Source organism: Colossoma macropomum, unplaced genomic scaffold (genome assembly GCF_904425465.1).
Source record: "Colossoma macropomum unplaced genomic scaffold, Colossoma_macropomum, whole genome shotgun sequence".
In the NCBI taxonomy this organism is placed as follows: Eukaryota; Metazoa; Chordata; class Actinopteri; order Characiformes; family Serrasalmidae; genus Colossoma; species Colossoma macropomum.
In genome coordinates this window covers 16,583,800-16,602,657 of record NW_023494785.1, presented here as the reverse complement: position 1 = coordinate 16,602,657, position 18,858 = coordinate 16,583,800, and the positions used below count along the sequence as shown (strand labels likewise).

General features: G+C 38.7%; 1 protein-coding gene across 1 annotated transcript; it reads left to right on the top strand.

Moving 5' to 3' along the window:
- The first annotated feature begins 11,484 nt into the window (after positions 1 to 11,484).
- Positions 11,485 to 18,432, top strand: m6pr (mannose-6-phosphate receptor (cation dependent)). Its single transcript, XM_036584844.1, has 7 exons — positions 11,485 to 11,784; positions 12,145 to 12,305; positions 12,392 to 12,552; positions 13,343 to 13,452; positions 14,929 to 15,059; positions 16,493 to 16,619; positions 16,704 to 18,432. The coding sequence occupies exons 2-7, from the start codon at positions 12,154 to 12,156 to the stop codon at positions 16,824 to 16,826; spliced, it is 804 nt and encodes a 267-aa protein (XP_036440737.1). The 5' UTR covers positions 11,485 to 11,784; positions 12,145 to 12,153; the 3' UTR covers positions 16,827 to 18,432.
- The last annotated feature ends 426 nt before the right edge of the window (positions 18,433 to 18,858 follow it).

Here is an 18,858-nt window from a genome sequence, read left to right as displayed (position 1 = left end):
CTGAGAATCTGAGAGACAGAGAGAGTGAGAGAGACAGAGAGAGAGAGAAAGAGAGAGAGAGAGAGAGAGAGAGAGAGAGAGAGAGAGAGAGAGAGAGAGAGACAGAAAGAGAGAGAGAGAGAAAGACAGAAAGAGAGAGAGAGAGAGAGAGAGAGAGAGAGAGAGAGAGAGAGAGAGAGATATGAAGCTACGACTAAATGAAAGTCAATAAAGTAAGCAAACAACCACCTGTTCATGTGGAATGGTAGAGCTGATTCCAGTTCAGTTATACAACATGTCCAGGCAATAATATTGCCTGGAAACATACTAGCTCTGCACACACTAGTTAGCATGTCAGTGTCACTCAACAGCTGTTCTGCAGGTTCAGATAGGTTTACATGCACAAACCTGCCCTCAGCATCGAGAAATCATTCAGACCAAAAGGACTCTCCCTTATTTCAACAAACTTTAAAATCCACATCCGTAACAAGCACCTTGTTGTGGAGACTCTGCTAGCACACTTATCGCTGCTGTCACAGCAAAGCCTCATATTGAAACCTCATATCAAAATGCCATTTAAAAAATGCTGCTGCTCTTTACATTTTGTGAACAATTCACAGATGCTGAACAAACAGAAATGGTCAAAATTTGATTAGAATATAATCTCATTAAATTATCATGCACTAAACCTGACAGCATGTTTCCCCCTCTTCCATAAATCACAAATTCAGAAATATAAGTTTTTGGATTTTTTTTAGAACAATACCCGTTACAGTTGTGTTCAGATGTATAAACAGTCACTTATTAGCATGGGTCATGTAGTGTCAGCACATATTCTGAACTATATTAATGCATGATGTTTGAGTGGATAGCCTCAGGTTATCTACACAAGCTTTCATGAAACATGCCTGAAAATGTGTGGAGTTTAATATGCACACCTGTTATGATGATACCTTGCTTTCTAAGTTTATCATGTCCCACAGTAATTTATGGTTGAACATATAGCTTATATTAAATCATCTCCTTTTACTTGCTGTATTACTGTTTAAACAAAGAGATGTCCAGTAGGAAATCTGCAACCAAAAGTAGAGAAACTTACTGTAAAATTTTGAGTTTCTCATTCGTGTCCTGCTGATTCTTGCTTTAAAATTCCTGGAGAGAAAGAGAAATTATGACTTACGAGTTAATAGCAGCATTGTATAATAAAATCCAGATTTCAGAACATTAGGTATTAAAATATTTTCCTCACAGGTTATAGAGCTAATCAGATGTTTGTCAAATAATCAGCAGACAACATTTAATAACCTATACGATGCAGAAGGTTCACTTGCCTCAGCTCCGATTCGTTAAAGCTGTGCCGCAGATCATCATATTCATCCTCTTCTAAACAGGAAAACACATACATGCAGTTTAGCAAAATTCAGCACAATATACAACACAGCAAAACAGCACTGTATGTTATTCTCTGTATCACTATTCTCACTAGCTTAATACAGACCACTAAACTGCTCCATTGTCTGTCTGGTTCAGTAGATGTTGCTCCAGAAGGGAATGACTAATTCAAGATCATCAGGAAACAGTATTGCAGGTGTATTGGAGGCGTTCATGCAGAATAATCCAGACCAGGATACTGTGCTATAGAGCTCAGCACTAATTGTGGTACACCCAGTTGTCCCAGAATTCAAGCTTGTCCAGGTTGTGAGTCATTTTCCAGCCACTGTCAGTGTTGTTGTCAAAACAAAACTCAGTATTTTTTAATCAAATGCAAGTCAGCATGTGTGGCTCAAATAGGCTATTAGTTTACTTACACACAATGCAAGCAGAGCATCTGCCAGTGTGCAAACAGCTATAGAACTGTGTTATCTTAAGATACTGGCTGGAAATTATGTTGTTTACCTGAATGTCTTAAATTGATTGGTTCTTGTCACAACCCATCAGGCGTGCATTTAAGAGATAAAATGGACCCAAAAAAGTAGGACCCAATGATTGGGTATTTCACAGTCAATTTACTAACTGCTACCAATTAATTTTAAAGCTAATTTAAATGTAGTTTGGTGACAGACGTTTAATGTGCCATAAATTTGTGTATAAGCTTTTTTTTTAAAATAACTCTTTTTCCTGATAGGTGTTTAGGAAGCAAAATTCTGCTTCTTGAATGGTTCCTTACACTGTAAGACATGCTTACTCAGGTGGAAACCTAAAGTACTGTGTTGTCACAATCCTCTATCCAAACTGGTGTCAATAAAACACTGCAGAGGGGCCATAGAAAATAGGGTCACTTCCTGACTGCAAGGTCATACAGGTTCAAATCCCTGTTTACTAAAGTCAGAGGACCATTTGAATGCTTATGTGATCCAATGTATAAGGCTAATTGGAAAAATATTCAGAACTAATAAAGGGACAAAATGCCCAAGTAAGCAAGTAAAGATGAAAACAACTTGACATCACATTTCACAGCCAAAGAGAGCCACTAGACTAACTCAAACTTTAAATCTAAAATTTGTTCTAATAAATAACTTTATTATCCTTTAATTCTATTTTTATAGCTAATACATTGGGCCTCTACAGGCTAGTAAGATGTTGCACCATAAACAAAGGACTTTTTTTAAGACTTTTAAACAATGAAGGAGTGACATCAACTAGACAATGAAGAATCAGGAATTAATGTAAACAGACTGTGAAGATAATAACAATAGAAAAACAGTAATAGCCTTATAATGCTATTTCTGTCAGTCTACAAGTCTGAAGAAAGCAAACCATTTATAATATCTACAGAGATAGCACAGAACTGAATTCCCACTCAACAACTTATAGTAAAGACAAATGGATGGGGAACAGAAATGTAATATTTGTATTTCCGAAAAAAATGAGAGAATATATCGACACTGCTGGGACAAAATTTTACATCCATTTCCTGCCAGTTGCTGTTTACAATGTGTGAACACTTCATGATGGATGGACCAATACAAATGGTCCAAAATCTTGCTACATTTACATCCATTCAAAGTTAAGAAAATTTTTTTCCTTCTCCTGTAAAGTTACCAATTTAGAGATACATGGTTGTGTCCTGACAGCTGCAATATGTAAGCTGTAAAGGGAGAGAGAGTATTGATGGAAAAATACACCATGTTTCTTCATTTCTTCACCCTTATTTAAAAGACATACTGTTTCCACAAGTCACAGTGCTAGAAATACAGTTACTTCTATATGGAAAAATTTACCTTTTCTTATATATCGTTTTATTCTGAACAAAACTGTGTTTCTCCAAAACATAGACTGTGCGTGAGAAGGAAAAACATTCTTAACTTTTAATGTAACAAGACTTTTTTCCAAGCAGCTTTGAACCATTTATGTTGGTTCATCCATTGTGAAATGTTAACACAATGCAAAGGGCAACTGGAGTTACAATGTTTTCACATGACTTTGATGTTTTTGTACTACAGAAGAAATGTGTTAGTCATATATAAATGCAAGCCCACACTATGTTTAGTTTTGAGAACTATTTTATATGTTTTGCAACAGGCCTTAATGAGTCACTGAATACTGGCAAAATGTTGCTAAGCCATGCTGCAATGCATCGCTAACATGCTGCAATGCACTGACAACAGTTTATGAAAACAGTTTTATTGAAATAAAAATCAACATTTACAGAGACATGAACATTCTAACATTACTACCCTCTCTCTGCATTCCTTTCTTGAAAGGCATCAAGTTTGGAGAAAACACAATGTAACACATAGTACAAAAGCCCTTTTATGAGAATCTATCTGTGGATAACACTTTAAACTCGGTCAATTTCAGTTCCTCACTATCAATGTTGTAACTACCCACATATTTATTTCTGAATAATTTACAGCAGTTGCTATATAATTAATGGCAATTACTGAATAAATATTAAGAATAATAACAATCGAATAATACACCTGCAGTTTAAGGTGTTAAATAATGTCCCCTTAGAAGCATTTAAGTGGTCTTAGTTTAAGTGAAATGGCCTTCAGTGGTGTTAGTGATCTAATCTGGAGACTATGCTACAGTATTTGTTAACACTATAACCTGTATTTTTCTGTTTCTCTGGGCATGGCCCGTTTTTTCTACGTCTTTGCTTGCCATTTTATTTGATCTAATGTCAAAAAATGTCAGACACGTATAACTCTCTTTATACCTCATAATACCTCAGGAATAACTATATAATAAAACTGTAAACTAGCATTTGTACTGTTTAAAACAGTAAGACAGTACTACACTATTATATCCAGACTTTCCCTATCTCTCAGGCATCTTTAACAGCAGTGGATAAGGGGACAAGAGAAAAAGGAAGCCCCTTTCATACATCCTCTCTCACCTGTTGTGAATACTCGGGTCCTGCGATCTCTTGCAATACCTCCTCCCTCCTCGTCTTCACTTTGTTTTTCCACCACCTTTCGGAAACCTTTCCTCCTTGCCCATGCCTCGCTCCCCAAATCTCGAAAACTGGTAGAGCTTAGAAAGTCCCATGCTGTTTTTTTCTTCTTCCGTTTCTCGTCCTTTTTACCGCTTCCCTCCTTCTCCGCTTCTCCCTCTGAGGAGAAACTGTGTAGGTCAGGACTCGGCAGGAGCCTTTCATAATTTTCTTCCTCATCTGTATCTTCCTCCAGCATTTCTTTGTCATGCCCCAGTTGCTCCAGCTCCTCTTCTGTCTCCGACTCCCTCTCAACCTGTATGAGAATTTTGTATCCTTGTGTGTCCAGTTGACAGGCACTCTCTGTGTCCTCTGGTTTGCACTGCAACAACTCAGGGTCTATGCATTTTCTCTCAGTACAGTGCTTGTGGGGTTTCTGGACAATACCGTAGAGTGGTGAAGCTGGAAACTCTCCATGAGGTTCAGCCTCTGCAGGAGCTCCATCACTTGGCTGCTCAGTTTGGATGCCTGGTTCAGGCATGCTGAGGACACCATCGTCGGAAGAACCCAGGATCTCTTTCAGCACATTCTTTGCCCATTTGACATGTGGGGCACCAGAGTAGCGTTTTCTCTCCCCCTCTGTATTATGTGTCTCCTCCTTTTCTCTGTTTTGTTCATCTGTCATTTTCTTCTGAGCATACTCCTGATCCTCCGTGTTGGTAGATGTTTCAGAGGATTCTGGTGGGTGTGATTCAATGTCTTTTTCTGCACACACACTTCCAGTAAGCTCTAGGACTTGTGCTGATGTAACTTCCTTGGTCATCACATCATATTCTGTTTTTTCCCCTTTAGTGGTATGGTTGCTTGTAATCTCCTTTTCAGACAATGAGAAGTCATGGTTTAGGCTCGCATTTTGTGCCTCTGTCATGCCATCGATCTCCTTTACAGACTCATCAGCACTTTCAGTGTCTCTGAGTAGTGCTACATCCTGATCAACATCACCGCCGCCACCAAGCTCCTGAGCTGAGTGCTGACTGGCGTCTTCCTGCTCCATTGGGTCCAGGTGTGGGAGTTGGTTAGATCCTGACCTGGGAAGAGTTTGCCCAACCACACAAAAGACAGTGACAGTGCGGTCACTTCTCTCTTCAATCATTTTGGTTTCAATCTCTCCCTCACTCTGGTGGGTTCTTGTGGGTGACTGCCTAGCGACATCCTCTCTAACTCCACCATCCCAGAATTCTTTACAGTCCTCAAACTTGTCCTCCTCTGCCTCGTCCTCATCTCCTCCACTGGACACAGTCACAAAACCATCATCTGCTGATGTCACTCTCTCCCTCCCTTCTCCTCTCAACTCCCACTCACTTCCCTCTTCCCCTTCAGAGTCACCGTATCTACCACTCCCCCTCTCTTCCTCTCTGTCAATCCCCTCCGTGTTAACTCCCACATTTTCTGTCTCCATTTGCCAGGGTGTGTCTAACCTCCCTTCATTCCCTTTTCTTCTCTCTTCTATGTTCTCTTGATCCACATCCCTCATGAATTCTCCAGCTCTCTCTAGTTGCCTGTATCTGTCCTCTGGCGATATTGTCTCTCTTTCATACCTTGAGTGTGTAGACATCTCGTCTTCTTCTCCTGATGTGTTTCCTACTTTGAATCTCTGGGCATATCTCTCCCTGGCTCTCTCTCTTTCTCTGAATTCTTCCTCTAGCGATTCTGTTCTCGCTCTTCCTGAGCGAGGCTCCAGCCACATTTTCCTCTGTAGTCTCTGTTTGCTCTCAGGTTTCTCTCTTTCTCTGTCCCTTTCAGTCTCTGTTTCCTCTTTTTCAGTGCCCTCTCTTGCCTCTCCTTCCCCCTGCCCCCTTGTTGCATTCTGCCCTTCCTCACTACTCTTTTTCTTCTTTTCCTCCCTGTCGCTCTCAGACAGGCTCTCTCTCTCCTTGTCCTCAAAGCTGTCTTTCTTTTCTCTCATCCTTTGTTCATGTTCTACATCACTTCCTGACATCCACTCTCCACTGCTTTGGGCTTCCACCTGCACTTTCCTCTGTGCTTCACTCTGTGTTTGGCTACTTCCTCCTCTCTCTCCAGCTTCCCAACTCCTCCGTCTCTCCATCTCCCTCCTCTCTGGATACACATCCATCTCTCTCTCAGAAGCATAAGGACGTGCATGCGTATATCTCTCCCGGTCTCTCCCTGCTCTTTCATTTGGTTCTTTCTCTTTTCTCCTATCCTGAGTGTCTCTCATTCCATCCCTCTGTCTTTCAGGTCCTCTCTCTTCTCTCACCCGATCTTTGTCTCTCATGTCTCTCTCTCTGTGTCGCTCCATCACCCATTCTTTATCCCTTTCTCTATCTCTATTTCCCACCATATCTGTTTCTCTTTCCCTACCTACATACCTGTCTCTTTCTCTTTGCCACTCCATCTCTCTGCACCTCTCTCTGGCTATCCATCTTTCTCTGGTCCTCTCTCTTTCAATGTCTCTCTTGCTCTTACTTTGGTCATATCTGAGATGCTCTGAGGTCTCTTTCCTTCTTACTTCTCTCTCTTTCTCTCCATCACTGTCTCCCTCGCTCTTTGTGTGTCTGTGTCTCTCCCTCCTCCATCCCCTGTTCCTCTCGGCCCTCTCCTCTCGGTCTGAAAAGTTCCCACTTTCTCCCTTCATGATTCTGTCTCTTTGCAGGGAATAAAGCCACTCTTCTCTGTCTCTATATCCTGGCCTGTCTCTCTCTAGTTCTCTGTCTACCTCTCTCGCCCTCATGATCTGTTGGTCATTGACCTCTGCGTTTCTCTCTCCCCTTCTCTCCCTCCTCCCGAGGTCCCACCCTCTATCCCTCTTTCTGTCTGAGTCCTCCTTCTCTAGTCTTCTTCCACCATCCCTTTTACTTTCTTCCCTTATTCTAGCTCTCTCATACTCTCTTTGCCTCTCTGTCTCTCTGTGCCTCTGCATGTCTCTGTCCCTCTTCTTGGCTCTTTCTCTCTCTCTCTCTCTTTCACTTTCACTTTTGTCTAATTTCTTCGGTCTTCCCATATCTCTCTCCATCAGTCTTTCATTACCCTGGTCAACTGAGACTCTGGTTCTTCTTTCCCTTTCATTACTTCGCCTCCTAGTCCTGGGAAAAGTGTCTCCTTTCTCTCTTTCTCTTTCTCTGTGATCACTATACTCCTGAACTGAAGCAATTCTTCCATTTGGATGTCTGCCTTCATCTCTCTTCCTGTCCCATTCTCTCCATTCTGTTTCTCCTGCCCTAGCTTTAAATGCAGTTAACCTCTCCCTGTCTCTCAATTCTTGCTCCTCCTCCCTCCTTCCCCCTCTTGCTTTTTCCAACATTCTGTCCATCTCTCTAGCTCTCCGTACTTCCCCTTCCCTGTCTCGTTCGGCTCGGGTTTTCGTACCAGCTTGAGGTCTTGCTTCGCGACTTATCCACTCGTTTGACTGATAGCTCCTGTCAGGAGTAGCTGGGCTGGGTGACAGTCGTGAAGGGTCTTCGATGGTCCAATTTGCACGTTTGGTTCCCATGGCAACATAATTTTGACAACCTGCCAGGGATGAATATGTTTATGATTTACTGACATTCACATCATGCTTGTTGGTAGAGGTAAACCTTGAGCCTGATTAGCAGTTCCTAATCGGGCACGCACAGGAAATAATACAATACGGCAAATAATAAAAGCATATACATCAAATGTTAAAGTTTGTGAGGAAATGTAAGGAATAAAACATATCCTAACCTTTTTCTCTTAATAAAACTTAATACAAATTTCTGGGCTAATTTACCAGTGTTCATTTTCAATGCAATGCTTAAATTTAACTCAAGAGAACAACTAACAGCACTCAACATTTAAAGGGTCCATGGATAAATGAATTCCCTCACTTTTTTTAAATAAAAGAGTTTAGTATGTAAACACTGTTAAAGTTTAACAACATACCATTCTCTCCCCAGTCCATATGGTACATATATGGACACTAAATTGAAAAAACAGCCTGTTTTCAATTCATTTTTCTTGTCATGTCAAAAAAACCCAACATATATAATATATCCTTCTATTCAGCCTGTAGCAGTTGAGCCCCGCCAAATGACACTTAAGTAATAAGGAGTGTTTTAGCCATTGACTACACTTTGAGGCCCAATAGAGGGCAGCCAATCAGAACAGAACTTGTTTATAGAAATTAGTCATAAAAGCACAGTAACAAAAACAGTCTGTTTAATTCCAAGAAATTAAGTTGGAAAGTGGTCATGTAAAATTGTGTAATTATGACTGATTTGGTACATAAAACCACACAAATATTATCAGTGGTCTTCAGGGAAAAATAACATACAACAAAAATATAGAATGTGGGTACTTTGAAGGCTGCACTGCATGCAGCATATCTCCTAATCAGGTTTAGCTTTTTATACAATCATGCAAATTATACAATCATGAGAACATCAGTACAGCATTCAATTGAAACCACAAGAACAATCTCTCCTAAAGCAGTGTGATGCTATCACTTGGCAAAGAATGCAGTTCAAGTTACAGCCAGAAAAAATCTTTAACTTCAATATTCTTTTGTGTCTTTTAAATAACCTTATCTATATAGATAAATATACAACGCTTTTATACCCAATTAGTCTACTCTATAAAACATGAAAAACAATTACTGGATAAATCAGAAATAGAAAAGAAAGCAGAAACTTTAACACAGCTGACTAAACAAGAGCAATGAGAGAACCATAGATGAAATCAAGAGATGCCTTTAGCATTACTAACTCAAACTGTTGACTGTGTGAGTCAACCAAAATGTGGGCAGTTTATAGTATCCAAAAAGAAGACTGTTAAGGATATTCCCTAGAGGACTCACCTGAGAACTGTCTTGGAGAGACTGTGTTCTCCCTGTCCCACTCCTCCTGTCCTGCTGAGAAGCTAGCAAGGATTACACAACATGCAAACACTCCACATACCTGCGCGTGCTCACTGAGTAAATCAGTGTTGGGAGTGAGATAAATGCTTGACTGATAATGGTGATTCAATCACCTTCTTCTAAAGCCAGTCTGTTCTTCTAAGACATAAAGTCCAAATGTTTACAACAACTGCCGGAGGTTCTCCACTGCGTTTCACTCTGACAAAGATTCTTCCCCTCCTCCCTCTCTTCTCAAATTCCCAAACAAGTCTGAACAGAGTTATACAGATCCTCCCTCGTTCTTCTCACTTTCGCTCCCACTCTGGCGTAATGAAGAAAGGAACACACATCTTTGCTCAAGCCAGCTTTTTCAGGAACACCTTTGCTTTCTCCTCCACTCTCAAGTAAGTTCCAAAGCGATTAGAACAGCCGCCCAATTATTTGTTCTAGTTGTCCAGGCCTCTTCACCTCTACCCCGGCTACGGGCTCCTCTCCCATACCGAAATAGGAAGTGCACCTTCTGAGTGTTTCTCTGCTGCACTGTGATTGGAGAGATCAGAGGTGTCGGGTGTGTCCGTACACACAGGCAGGTACAAACAGGGTGGAAGGAGTCTGAGAGAGAAGAAGAAGGGGGGAGGGGAGCATAAGAGTAAGTGGAGGCAAAGAAGGTGAAGAATGTCTACGATAACAGGAGAAAAAACAAATAGGTTGCAAAAGAATAAATACTGCAGTGTACATAAACAACACTGCAGGCCTATATATAGGCACAACCCTTTGCCAAAAGATTCCAAAGATTAAACTGCACAACAGTTTTGCAAAACAGGATTTCGGAAACAAGAACAGAATAAGAAAATATAGGATGTTACAAAAGGTATTCCTGCATTCCCTTTCTGCTTTTTAAAGCTAGACAAACTTTGTCAACAGATAACCTATGAACTTCAGGTCAATACGGCTTCTTGAACAGGGCTTACATAATGATAAGTAAATCTTTCTACTGAAAAAGTTACTTTGTGCCCCCCAATTACAGTAAAACCAGAGAGAAGTAATCAGCTAGGCCTGTTTAAATGTCTTCCTTTTGATTCACAAGCTGTAATGGCACATTAAAGGTGACAGGCAGGTTACAGAGATGGGTGTGACTCATCAGCAACTGCATTTAAATTTTTTAAGGGGGTGTTGATGGGACACATACTTTGACACCTTTGAAGCTCTGTGTTTTTATAGGTTGTTGGACGCTGGATCTGGCCAATGTAAAGCAAGGTTCGATAAGCAGGTTTCAGGGGTTCTTTTATATCCCAGTGTGTTCAGTCTCACTGGTGACGCTTTACCCTATTTAAGTGGCTGATCTTTCTCAACATGTAGGCCTATGGTGAACTTTGTCTCAAGCTTAAAACTATACAGGTGACTAGTGTGATTATTTTGAGCAATACTGGGATTAGAATTAGTAGTTTGGTGATTAATAGTCAATGATTCAATACGCAGTCTCAGCACACTCAACAGAAATGGACAGATTTATCAATCAGTCAGAAAACTCACAGAAAGGACTGATCTGTGCACACAATGCACAAAGAAATTCCTCTGAATATACTTGTTGAATGAGTAGTGCTGTTGCCATATGCCTGCTGCCTAAAGGAAATCTGCTTTATGATGAACTACATGGGAAATTAATTTATGAAAGCACTGACTGTCCAAATTAGTATTCTTGCTTTATACTCAACCATGCAGATGAAAATGGAGGGAAATCCCTGTTTACTATAAATCTATGTGTATGAGCTTGTTAGGCTTGTACAGGATGACGGTGCACACAGGTAGGGGAAAGAAACTAGAACAATTTTTTTTAAAGTTTTGTTTTTATTGCAAAAAAGAGAAAATCTTTAAAAGAGGTTTCTTGACCCACACACGTGGTTAGGAAGTACCCCTCGTTAATCATGCATTAAAAGTTTTACTCAATGTATAATGTACTTTTCTCTGAAACAATAAGATTAACCAAGCTATGCGAGAGAAAAGCAAGCAAATGGAAATTCGATACTGGAAGGACTCGATCCCCATTTTGCTTTTTAGTAAACATCTGGGATTATTTAGAAAGATAAGCTCTTTTAATAACAACAACATGTGGTAACTGTGGTAAGAAGTAAATGAGCCTCATTGAAAGCAGAAAGAATGTGAAAAACAACTGTGATCAGTGATAAACTCAATCTCCCATCACCGCTCTGAGTTCCGTGTGTTACCGGACGTCACGTGCTCTAACGTTACTCGTTTAGTTTCGCTTCCGTCTTTATGGTTTGATAAACTGGATCATGAGACTCTTCTTTCTCTGGAGCGCCGTCTGTCCGACTCCATTCGTGCTGTCTGTAAATCATCTCCTGTAGCCTAACCTTTATTTTTTACTCATGGATATTCGGGCCTGTGTCTGGTAGCTGAGTTAGCGAGTCAGCTAGTTAGGAGATCATCAGGAAGCTGCACTTTAACTCATCTGACCGGCTGGCTGTTACTTTTATATTGTCTCTGCAGGACTTCCTCAGATAGCTAACCTACACTGCTCAGAAGACTCTGAGAGGTTTGCTTTTTTCTGATTATAATCTTTAATCGACTCTAATGAGTGTGCTAACTAGTGCTTGTCCTTTTGACAGCTCTGACAAGCTGAGTGGCTGTAAAAACGAAATGAACATTATACTCAGTTATATCATTATACTTAGTTGGCTAATGTGTTGGTAGCTAATCCCATCATGTTACGTGCAGGTATACTCGTTGAGCATATCCAGAGTTTTCTAAATGGTTTAAAACTGCTGTTTGTGGACTTCCTTATCAAAGATGGCAAAATCTCGTGACTGTCTGGCTAAACCCTTCAGAAAGGCTGTTAGATTCACAGTAGACAGTAAGTACGTAAAAAGTGTCTAACCACAGTCTTTGTGTGCAGGGTTTACTGATGGCCATGTTATCTTCGAGAGCAGTCATTTTTCTGATCTTATTGGCTGGTGGAGTGCAAGCAGGTGGAAGCACCAGCAAGTGCAAGCTATCTGTTAACAACGAACGGGAGAAAAAAGCCCTTAGGCTCCTAGAACCCCTGACCAATACAAGGTAAATATTTCCCCATCATTTTTTTTGATTCTTGAGTTTCACTAATTTATCTTTAAGCTTGGGTGCCCTTTTCCTGATTCCAACAGTTTTAAAACACAAAAAACTGCTGGAAACGACAGCTACACATACGTGTTGCAGATTTGTGATGATGCAGATGGAGTGAAAGATGCAGGAATCATACAGAAGGACAAGGATGGAAAAATAGTCCGCATTGGGAGCTACACTGACACACAAGCCACTGCAGGAAGTGAGTATCAGTGTGACCAAAATCCAAACCCAGGGATTTCAGGCATTGCCAAGTATTTTAAATAGAGCTTCCCAAGATTGTAATTTTCTTTTTGACCAGTTATACTTCAAAATGCAGCTTGTATGTATCAGATCATTATCATTTGAGCAGTTTCTTTGCAGACTTTAGCAAGCTTGCATGCAAAATGCCTTTGCACACCTCTGAGTTCAGGAACCCATCAATGGACACCAGCACACTGACATCATTGTAAAACAGCCCCAGACTTTACAGTACCCTTAAGGCAGTCTGATTAGAATTCTTCTCCAGGCTTTCTTCACACAGAGTCTACCATTATTTGATGTTGTGCTAAAAGTGCTTTTTTGAATAAGCATCATTTTGTTAAACATTTTATGAAGTAACTCAAAGAACGTACTAAAATATAGTGTCTATGTGTTGTAACCCTCTAAAGCCTGAAAGAATCATTTAAAAGTCAGAGGCCTTGGGTTGGATTTCCTGGGAGTTTTCTGGACCATGTCATATATCTTTACCTATTAACTTTACATGTGCAGGCTAATAAGGAAAGTTTGGCTCAATGTTATGGTCTCAAATGCAATATCAACATTATGCTGATGAAGATATGATGACAATAATAGATAATTCACTTACAGCCATGTTGTTAATCATGTTTTCACTGAAGTCAAAGCACAGCCATAACAAAATGTTCTCCCATATGTTGCATACAATTATACTTGTATTTCCACAAGAGAGGTATCTCCAAGTCCCCAGCCACCTTTTCTGCCTTTCTTTACAGGTGACTGGGTGATGCTGATATACAGGGGTGGGGAAAAATATGATACCCATTGCTCAAAAGAGGAGAGGAAAGCCATCATCATGGTTTCCTGTAACAGATCTGTGGCTGTGGTGAGATCTTGGTCTGATTTTGTTTGTTTAGTGGAATACTTCAGTTAGAGGTTTCTCAGAAGTGTGGCTGAGAAACCAAGGCAGATTTTTAATCAGAATTCAGATCAGTAATTTTGCACTTAATGCAAAGCTAATGTTGCTAACAAGAAGAGTAAACAAGTAAGCACAATTAACATGGTGCAACTGCTGCCTACACACAGAAATGAAAACTATTAGTTTAATTTTTTTTGATCTTTTGTTAACTTTTATTTTTTAGATGAAGTAAATATTGTTGTTAAACAAAGTTTGATATACATTGTGACCACTGAAAAAGTACTAGGAGCCTCAATCCATATCAGCTTGACTGCAAACACCGCTATGAACACATTTACAGATGACCACCTGTTCAGCCTGTAGCAGTTTAGCCACTCATTCACTCTGACATGATAAGGAGAGTTACTGCAGACACTCTGTAACTACAGCCTGTAGTTGTTGGAGAAGAAGATGTGGTAAAAACATTTAAATGTTGTGCGAGTCTGGGCTGTCGGGAAGAAAATATCACAGCAGCTTTCATAAGCATCTCTGTTTAGCACTGTTGTTTCAAGAGCACAAGCAAATCTGATCCTGCATCTGGTGTTGTATTTTGAGAATATGTCCCTGAAGATATTGGTCCAAACTTAACAGTCTGTTCCATTCATTTCACCCTGAATAGAGGGCACCAAATCAGAACAGCGTTCACGTGCCAGTCTTAAAGATATAGCCTGTTGAAAAAGGATAAAGTGAAGTGAGACACATTCCACTGATTGTAGTACTCACCCCCAGTTGTGTTAATTCTATGTTAGAGCTAAAAGCATTACAGGAGTTGGCCATATGAAAATCTGCTTTTTGACACATTGTTGGGCTATTAAACACCTACCCTGCATCATGGAGTTTAGGATTTTTTGTGTGCTTTATTAATATTGGTTGTTATAGCATGCTTTTTCATGACAAAAAAGACAGTTGTATGCAAAATTTGTTTGGGCACAAATTACTTTTTTTATTTTTTATTATTTTCTGGTGAAACGCATCTTGCACAGAGAACAGACTTCTGATATTTTGAATTACTGTTGATTTGCTGTATTTAACATATTAAAAAAAATATATATATATATATATATATATATATATATATAAAAAAAGGTAAAGAATAAAAAAATAGAAATTGTGCACTAAAATATGGAGAAAAATGACATATTTAGGTTTGTTCCCTATAGAGAATGTAGTAACTTAAATTTCACTTAGAAAGTGAAACAAACAAGTAATTTGACCTGGGGTGTTTAAACTTCTGTGTACCACTAAATGTAGTAGCAACAGCTGTCACTGTCAGTTGTAAAACTGTATGTCTCTGTACTGACAATCCATTGCCTCTGAAACTAATTCTAATAATTAATTGTTCAGCATTATCTTTCTCATTTGTGCACCTCTTGCTCACTCTACATGTCTTTCCACCTTCTTTAGGGAGAACTTTCAATGGTTCAGGAGGAGAGAGAAAAGAACCTAGACTGTTTTTATCTGTTTGAGCTGGACTCCAGTGTGCTATGCTCTGTTGCCCAACCAAAACTCAGCACTGGGTCCATACTTCTTATTATGTGAGTTCTAAAAATAGTCTGTTGTTTAAATTGTAACCCTCACTGTGTCACCACAGAGTATGATCGCATGCTTCCTTTTTTATGTGTATAAGCTGTCAACATAAACATGTACATCTGAAGAGGGACAGAAAAAATACAAACCTTGTAAAGCAGTGCAAAAATTGTTTGCAAAGAAAGTACAGTATAATTTTTTACAATATTTCAACCAATTACGAACAATGAATCAACAATTTTGCATCCAGAAAATATTGATTTGTGTATCTTACAAATATTTTTAATTGAAAGTTTCATTTACATTAAAATTATATTAAACATTGTTATGTTACAACTTTCAATAATTTCAATAAATTATAATACAGTTATGTTCCCTGACTAAAGGTACTGAGATGTACCCTTGAGGGTTTCACCCCAGTGACAAGAGGGCTACTGTCCCAGTGACAGTTTAGTACCTTTATGTCTGAAAGTGTAGAGAAATATTAAAAGGGCAATTCCAGCAATTTTTAACAATTTCTTTATAATTTATACAGCTGTTATTTTACTGTTACTTACTGTTAATATGGGTTAGTAAATTGCTGTGAAAGTGATGCAGCTAGTAGCCAGAAAGGTTTTAGGCCAAAATCTTTTCAAAACCATCATAAAACAATGTTTAAAATGAGGCACCTGACCTGGCTGCCTTAAAAATTTAAGTTAAAATTTAAGTAAGAGTTTTTTGTTTACTTATGAAGTTTAACCTAAAATCCTTAAAATGTCCAGAGTCAGAGTCCAAGTTTGGCAGACCCAAAGTTTTATTACACACTTCTGTAACCTAAGAATTGTTCTACCACTTTGCAATGAAGTCCCTGTAGTTACTGAATTTCTGAGTTTTAGTATGTAATAAGTTAATTTTAGTTTAGTTAATAAACTAAAAATGCAAAGGCAACAAGTACTTACTTTTTTAAAAGTTAAAGCTTTAATTTTTTGAATAGTATTATGGAATGAAACACTCATTCCAGAGTTGGACTTCTGGTTCCTATCACCACCACTGTAAACAGTTTTGTGCCAAAAATATAACAAATGGATGGAATTCCTCTGTAAGTGCGTCAGTTGTTTGCATACAAAGAAAATGTATATTTATAACATCACTTTTTCTTCTTTTCATATGAACTGTGTTGATGTAATACATTTTATTCACGTGCAAGCAACTGACAGTTATATTGTGTAAAATCAAAAGCAGTAATGAATAAGTTTTCTTATCAGTCTGAATCTCCAGGCGTGCCCAGTTATGATATCTCAGAGTTATGATATCTCTATTATGTTAGATTATTATGATATCTCTATTATGTTAGAAAATTATATTAATGCTTGTTTCTGTTGTTTTTATTCCCAATGGTGTATTTTAAGGCAGAACATGATGTTTACTGCTTTCATTAATTTGATTTTATGGCTGTTTGTAGTGGCTTCTCCTGCTTGGCTGTATACCTTATTGGTGGATTTCTCTATCAACGACTTGTGGTTGGAGCAAAAGGAGTTGAGCAATTTCCAAACTACGCCTTTTGGTCAGAGATAGGCAACTTGTCAGCTGTAAGCCTCTCTCTTTCTTTCATCTGTTCACACTCTTGTGATTAAAATGCTTTAAATATTAAGTGATCCTCTGTACTTTTACAGGATGGATGTGACTTTGTGTGCCGTTCCCGTGGCAGCAGAGAGGAACCCCCTACTTACAGGGGTGTTGCTACTGAGCCATTAGAAGAGCCAGAGGAAAGGGATGACCACTTACTTCCAATGTGACCTTGAAAATTTGGTCCAGTCGGGTCGTTTTAGCCTAGGGACTAGGTGTGGGTGAGGTTCTGTATGTTTCAGAACAAACCAAAAGCACTTATCTTTATGCATTCCCATATACTGCTCTTTATATCGCTATATCATTTAAAACTCAATTTGACATCCCAGCACATTAGTTTTCATGTTTCTTATAGCAGAAAAGATAACTTTGCAGTGGAAGTGATTGCACTTTTCATTTATTTTGGACAAAGTTTAAAATTATTTCTGTTCAGTTCAGTTTAGCTCCAAAGAAACCTACAAGCTGTATGTTTATTAATGTATTATGTGGTTTAATTAAAATAATTAGTACATTTCATATTTATAATGAATTAATTGGTTCCAACTACTGCCCTCTAAGTTTTCCTCGTTGTCTCTTTAGAGAGTACCTCAGGTACTCTACTTTTTCTGTTTTCCTGCCAAGATAATACAAAGACAGTTTTAGCTAATGATTACTTCAGCATTCAGTTAGTGTGACCATAAGAATGGAAAGACTACACAGAAGCACAGAAGCTTGGTGTTCATTCAACCTGTTACACCATAGTTTAAAGTATGGTATTATATAGTATCAGTGACTGTTACTATGAATGTTTTTGTAAGAATGAGAGGAAGAGAGTGTGAATCTGTGTATGCTGAGGAATCATAGGTACTTTGGCTATAAAGTTGAAGAAATATTTAACTTTGGATACTGTATGTGATAAACAGTACTGAAAATATAAATTGTATAATGAGCCGTTTTTTCATAAATGGATCAGACTTAGTCTTGAGCTATGTAACGCTAGTTAGTCAAGGTTCTGGTATGAATTATCAAGACTGGGCTCTGACCTGTGACTGGAGAACTTGCCTGTATAATGATTGCAATTGTTGGGGGAAGTTCTGTTGATTCATTCACTTCTCAGTTGGTGTGAATATTTAAAGAAAACCTTTGTATCTGCTCATTGTACTCTGAATGTAGGTACAAAGTGATAAACTAAAAATGACCATCTGCTCTGTTCGAAACCAAACTAGTAGTTTCAACATTACCTAATGGGGAAAAATACTTCCAAAGTTGTGTGAAAGTTTATCGTATTTGCACTTGAACCTGATCTCTTTGTGGGAGCTTCTTGAAACCTTGATGATCTTTGAAAGGGAGGTGTGACCAAAAATTAATAGATGTACTTAATTACTGGTAGTGTCCAGGACATATATGAGTTCTACTTCTGGAAAAAAGTGTTCTTAGTTAATGGAAATTTCTGACTAAAAATGCTTTGAGGTCAAAAACTGTGCTTAGTCTATGTTAACCAGAAACCAAATGCTTAGGACCGTGTGTGTGCGTGCATTTCTTAGATGATACAAACTACTGATGCCTAGACTTTGACCTCACTTAATACGAATCTTAGCCATGAAGTATGGAAAAATCAAGAGTTTGGAAGAGTTGTCTGCTCATTTACGATGCATACAAACTTTTGTCTTGGGTTCTGTCTGCACTGACTAGTTTTGCTCTTTCCTTTTGCTGTTTTACTGTGTGGAAAATAGAGCTTTGGTTTTTGCTTGCGAAAAGAAATGTAATGACATAAGGAATAAAGTGTCTGATTACCAGTTTGGTTTTTATTTGTTAGTTTTGTTTTTTAAAGCCACATTTGTTATTTTAGGAGTTTCAAACACTGTCTTATCCAGTCAGATTATGATATGAAAAGCTGGTCCAGGCAGATCTGTATTAGCTGTTGATTTTGAAATTATTAAAGTCAAATGGAGATTATAATGCATTTTCCTTGTGTACCATGGCATATTTTTGAGTGAAGCATGACATTAGGAAGGGCCTCTGAGCTAGCTGAGAGTTTTTACCTAAAAATGATATTATTGGTTAAAATAATTGTCCCTGCTCCCTGGTGCACAGTGATGTGATCAAAAGTCAAGAGATGTTTCAGAAGCCAGCAAACGTAATTCCTTTTTGATGGAAGATTAATTATCCACTAAATATCCACTGTTTGAATAATGGATTCAATGAACAATGAAGGAACAAAGT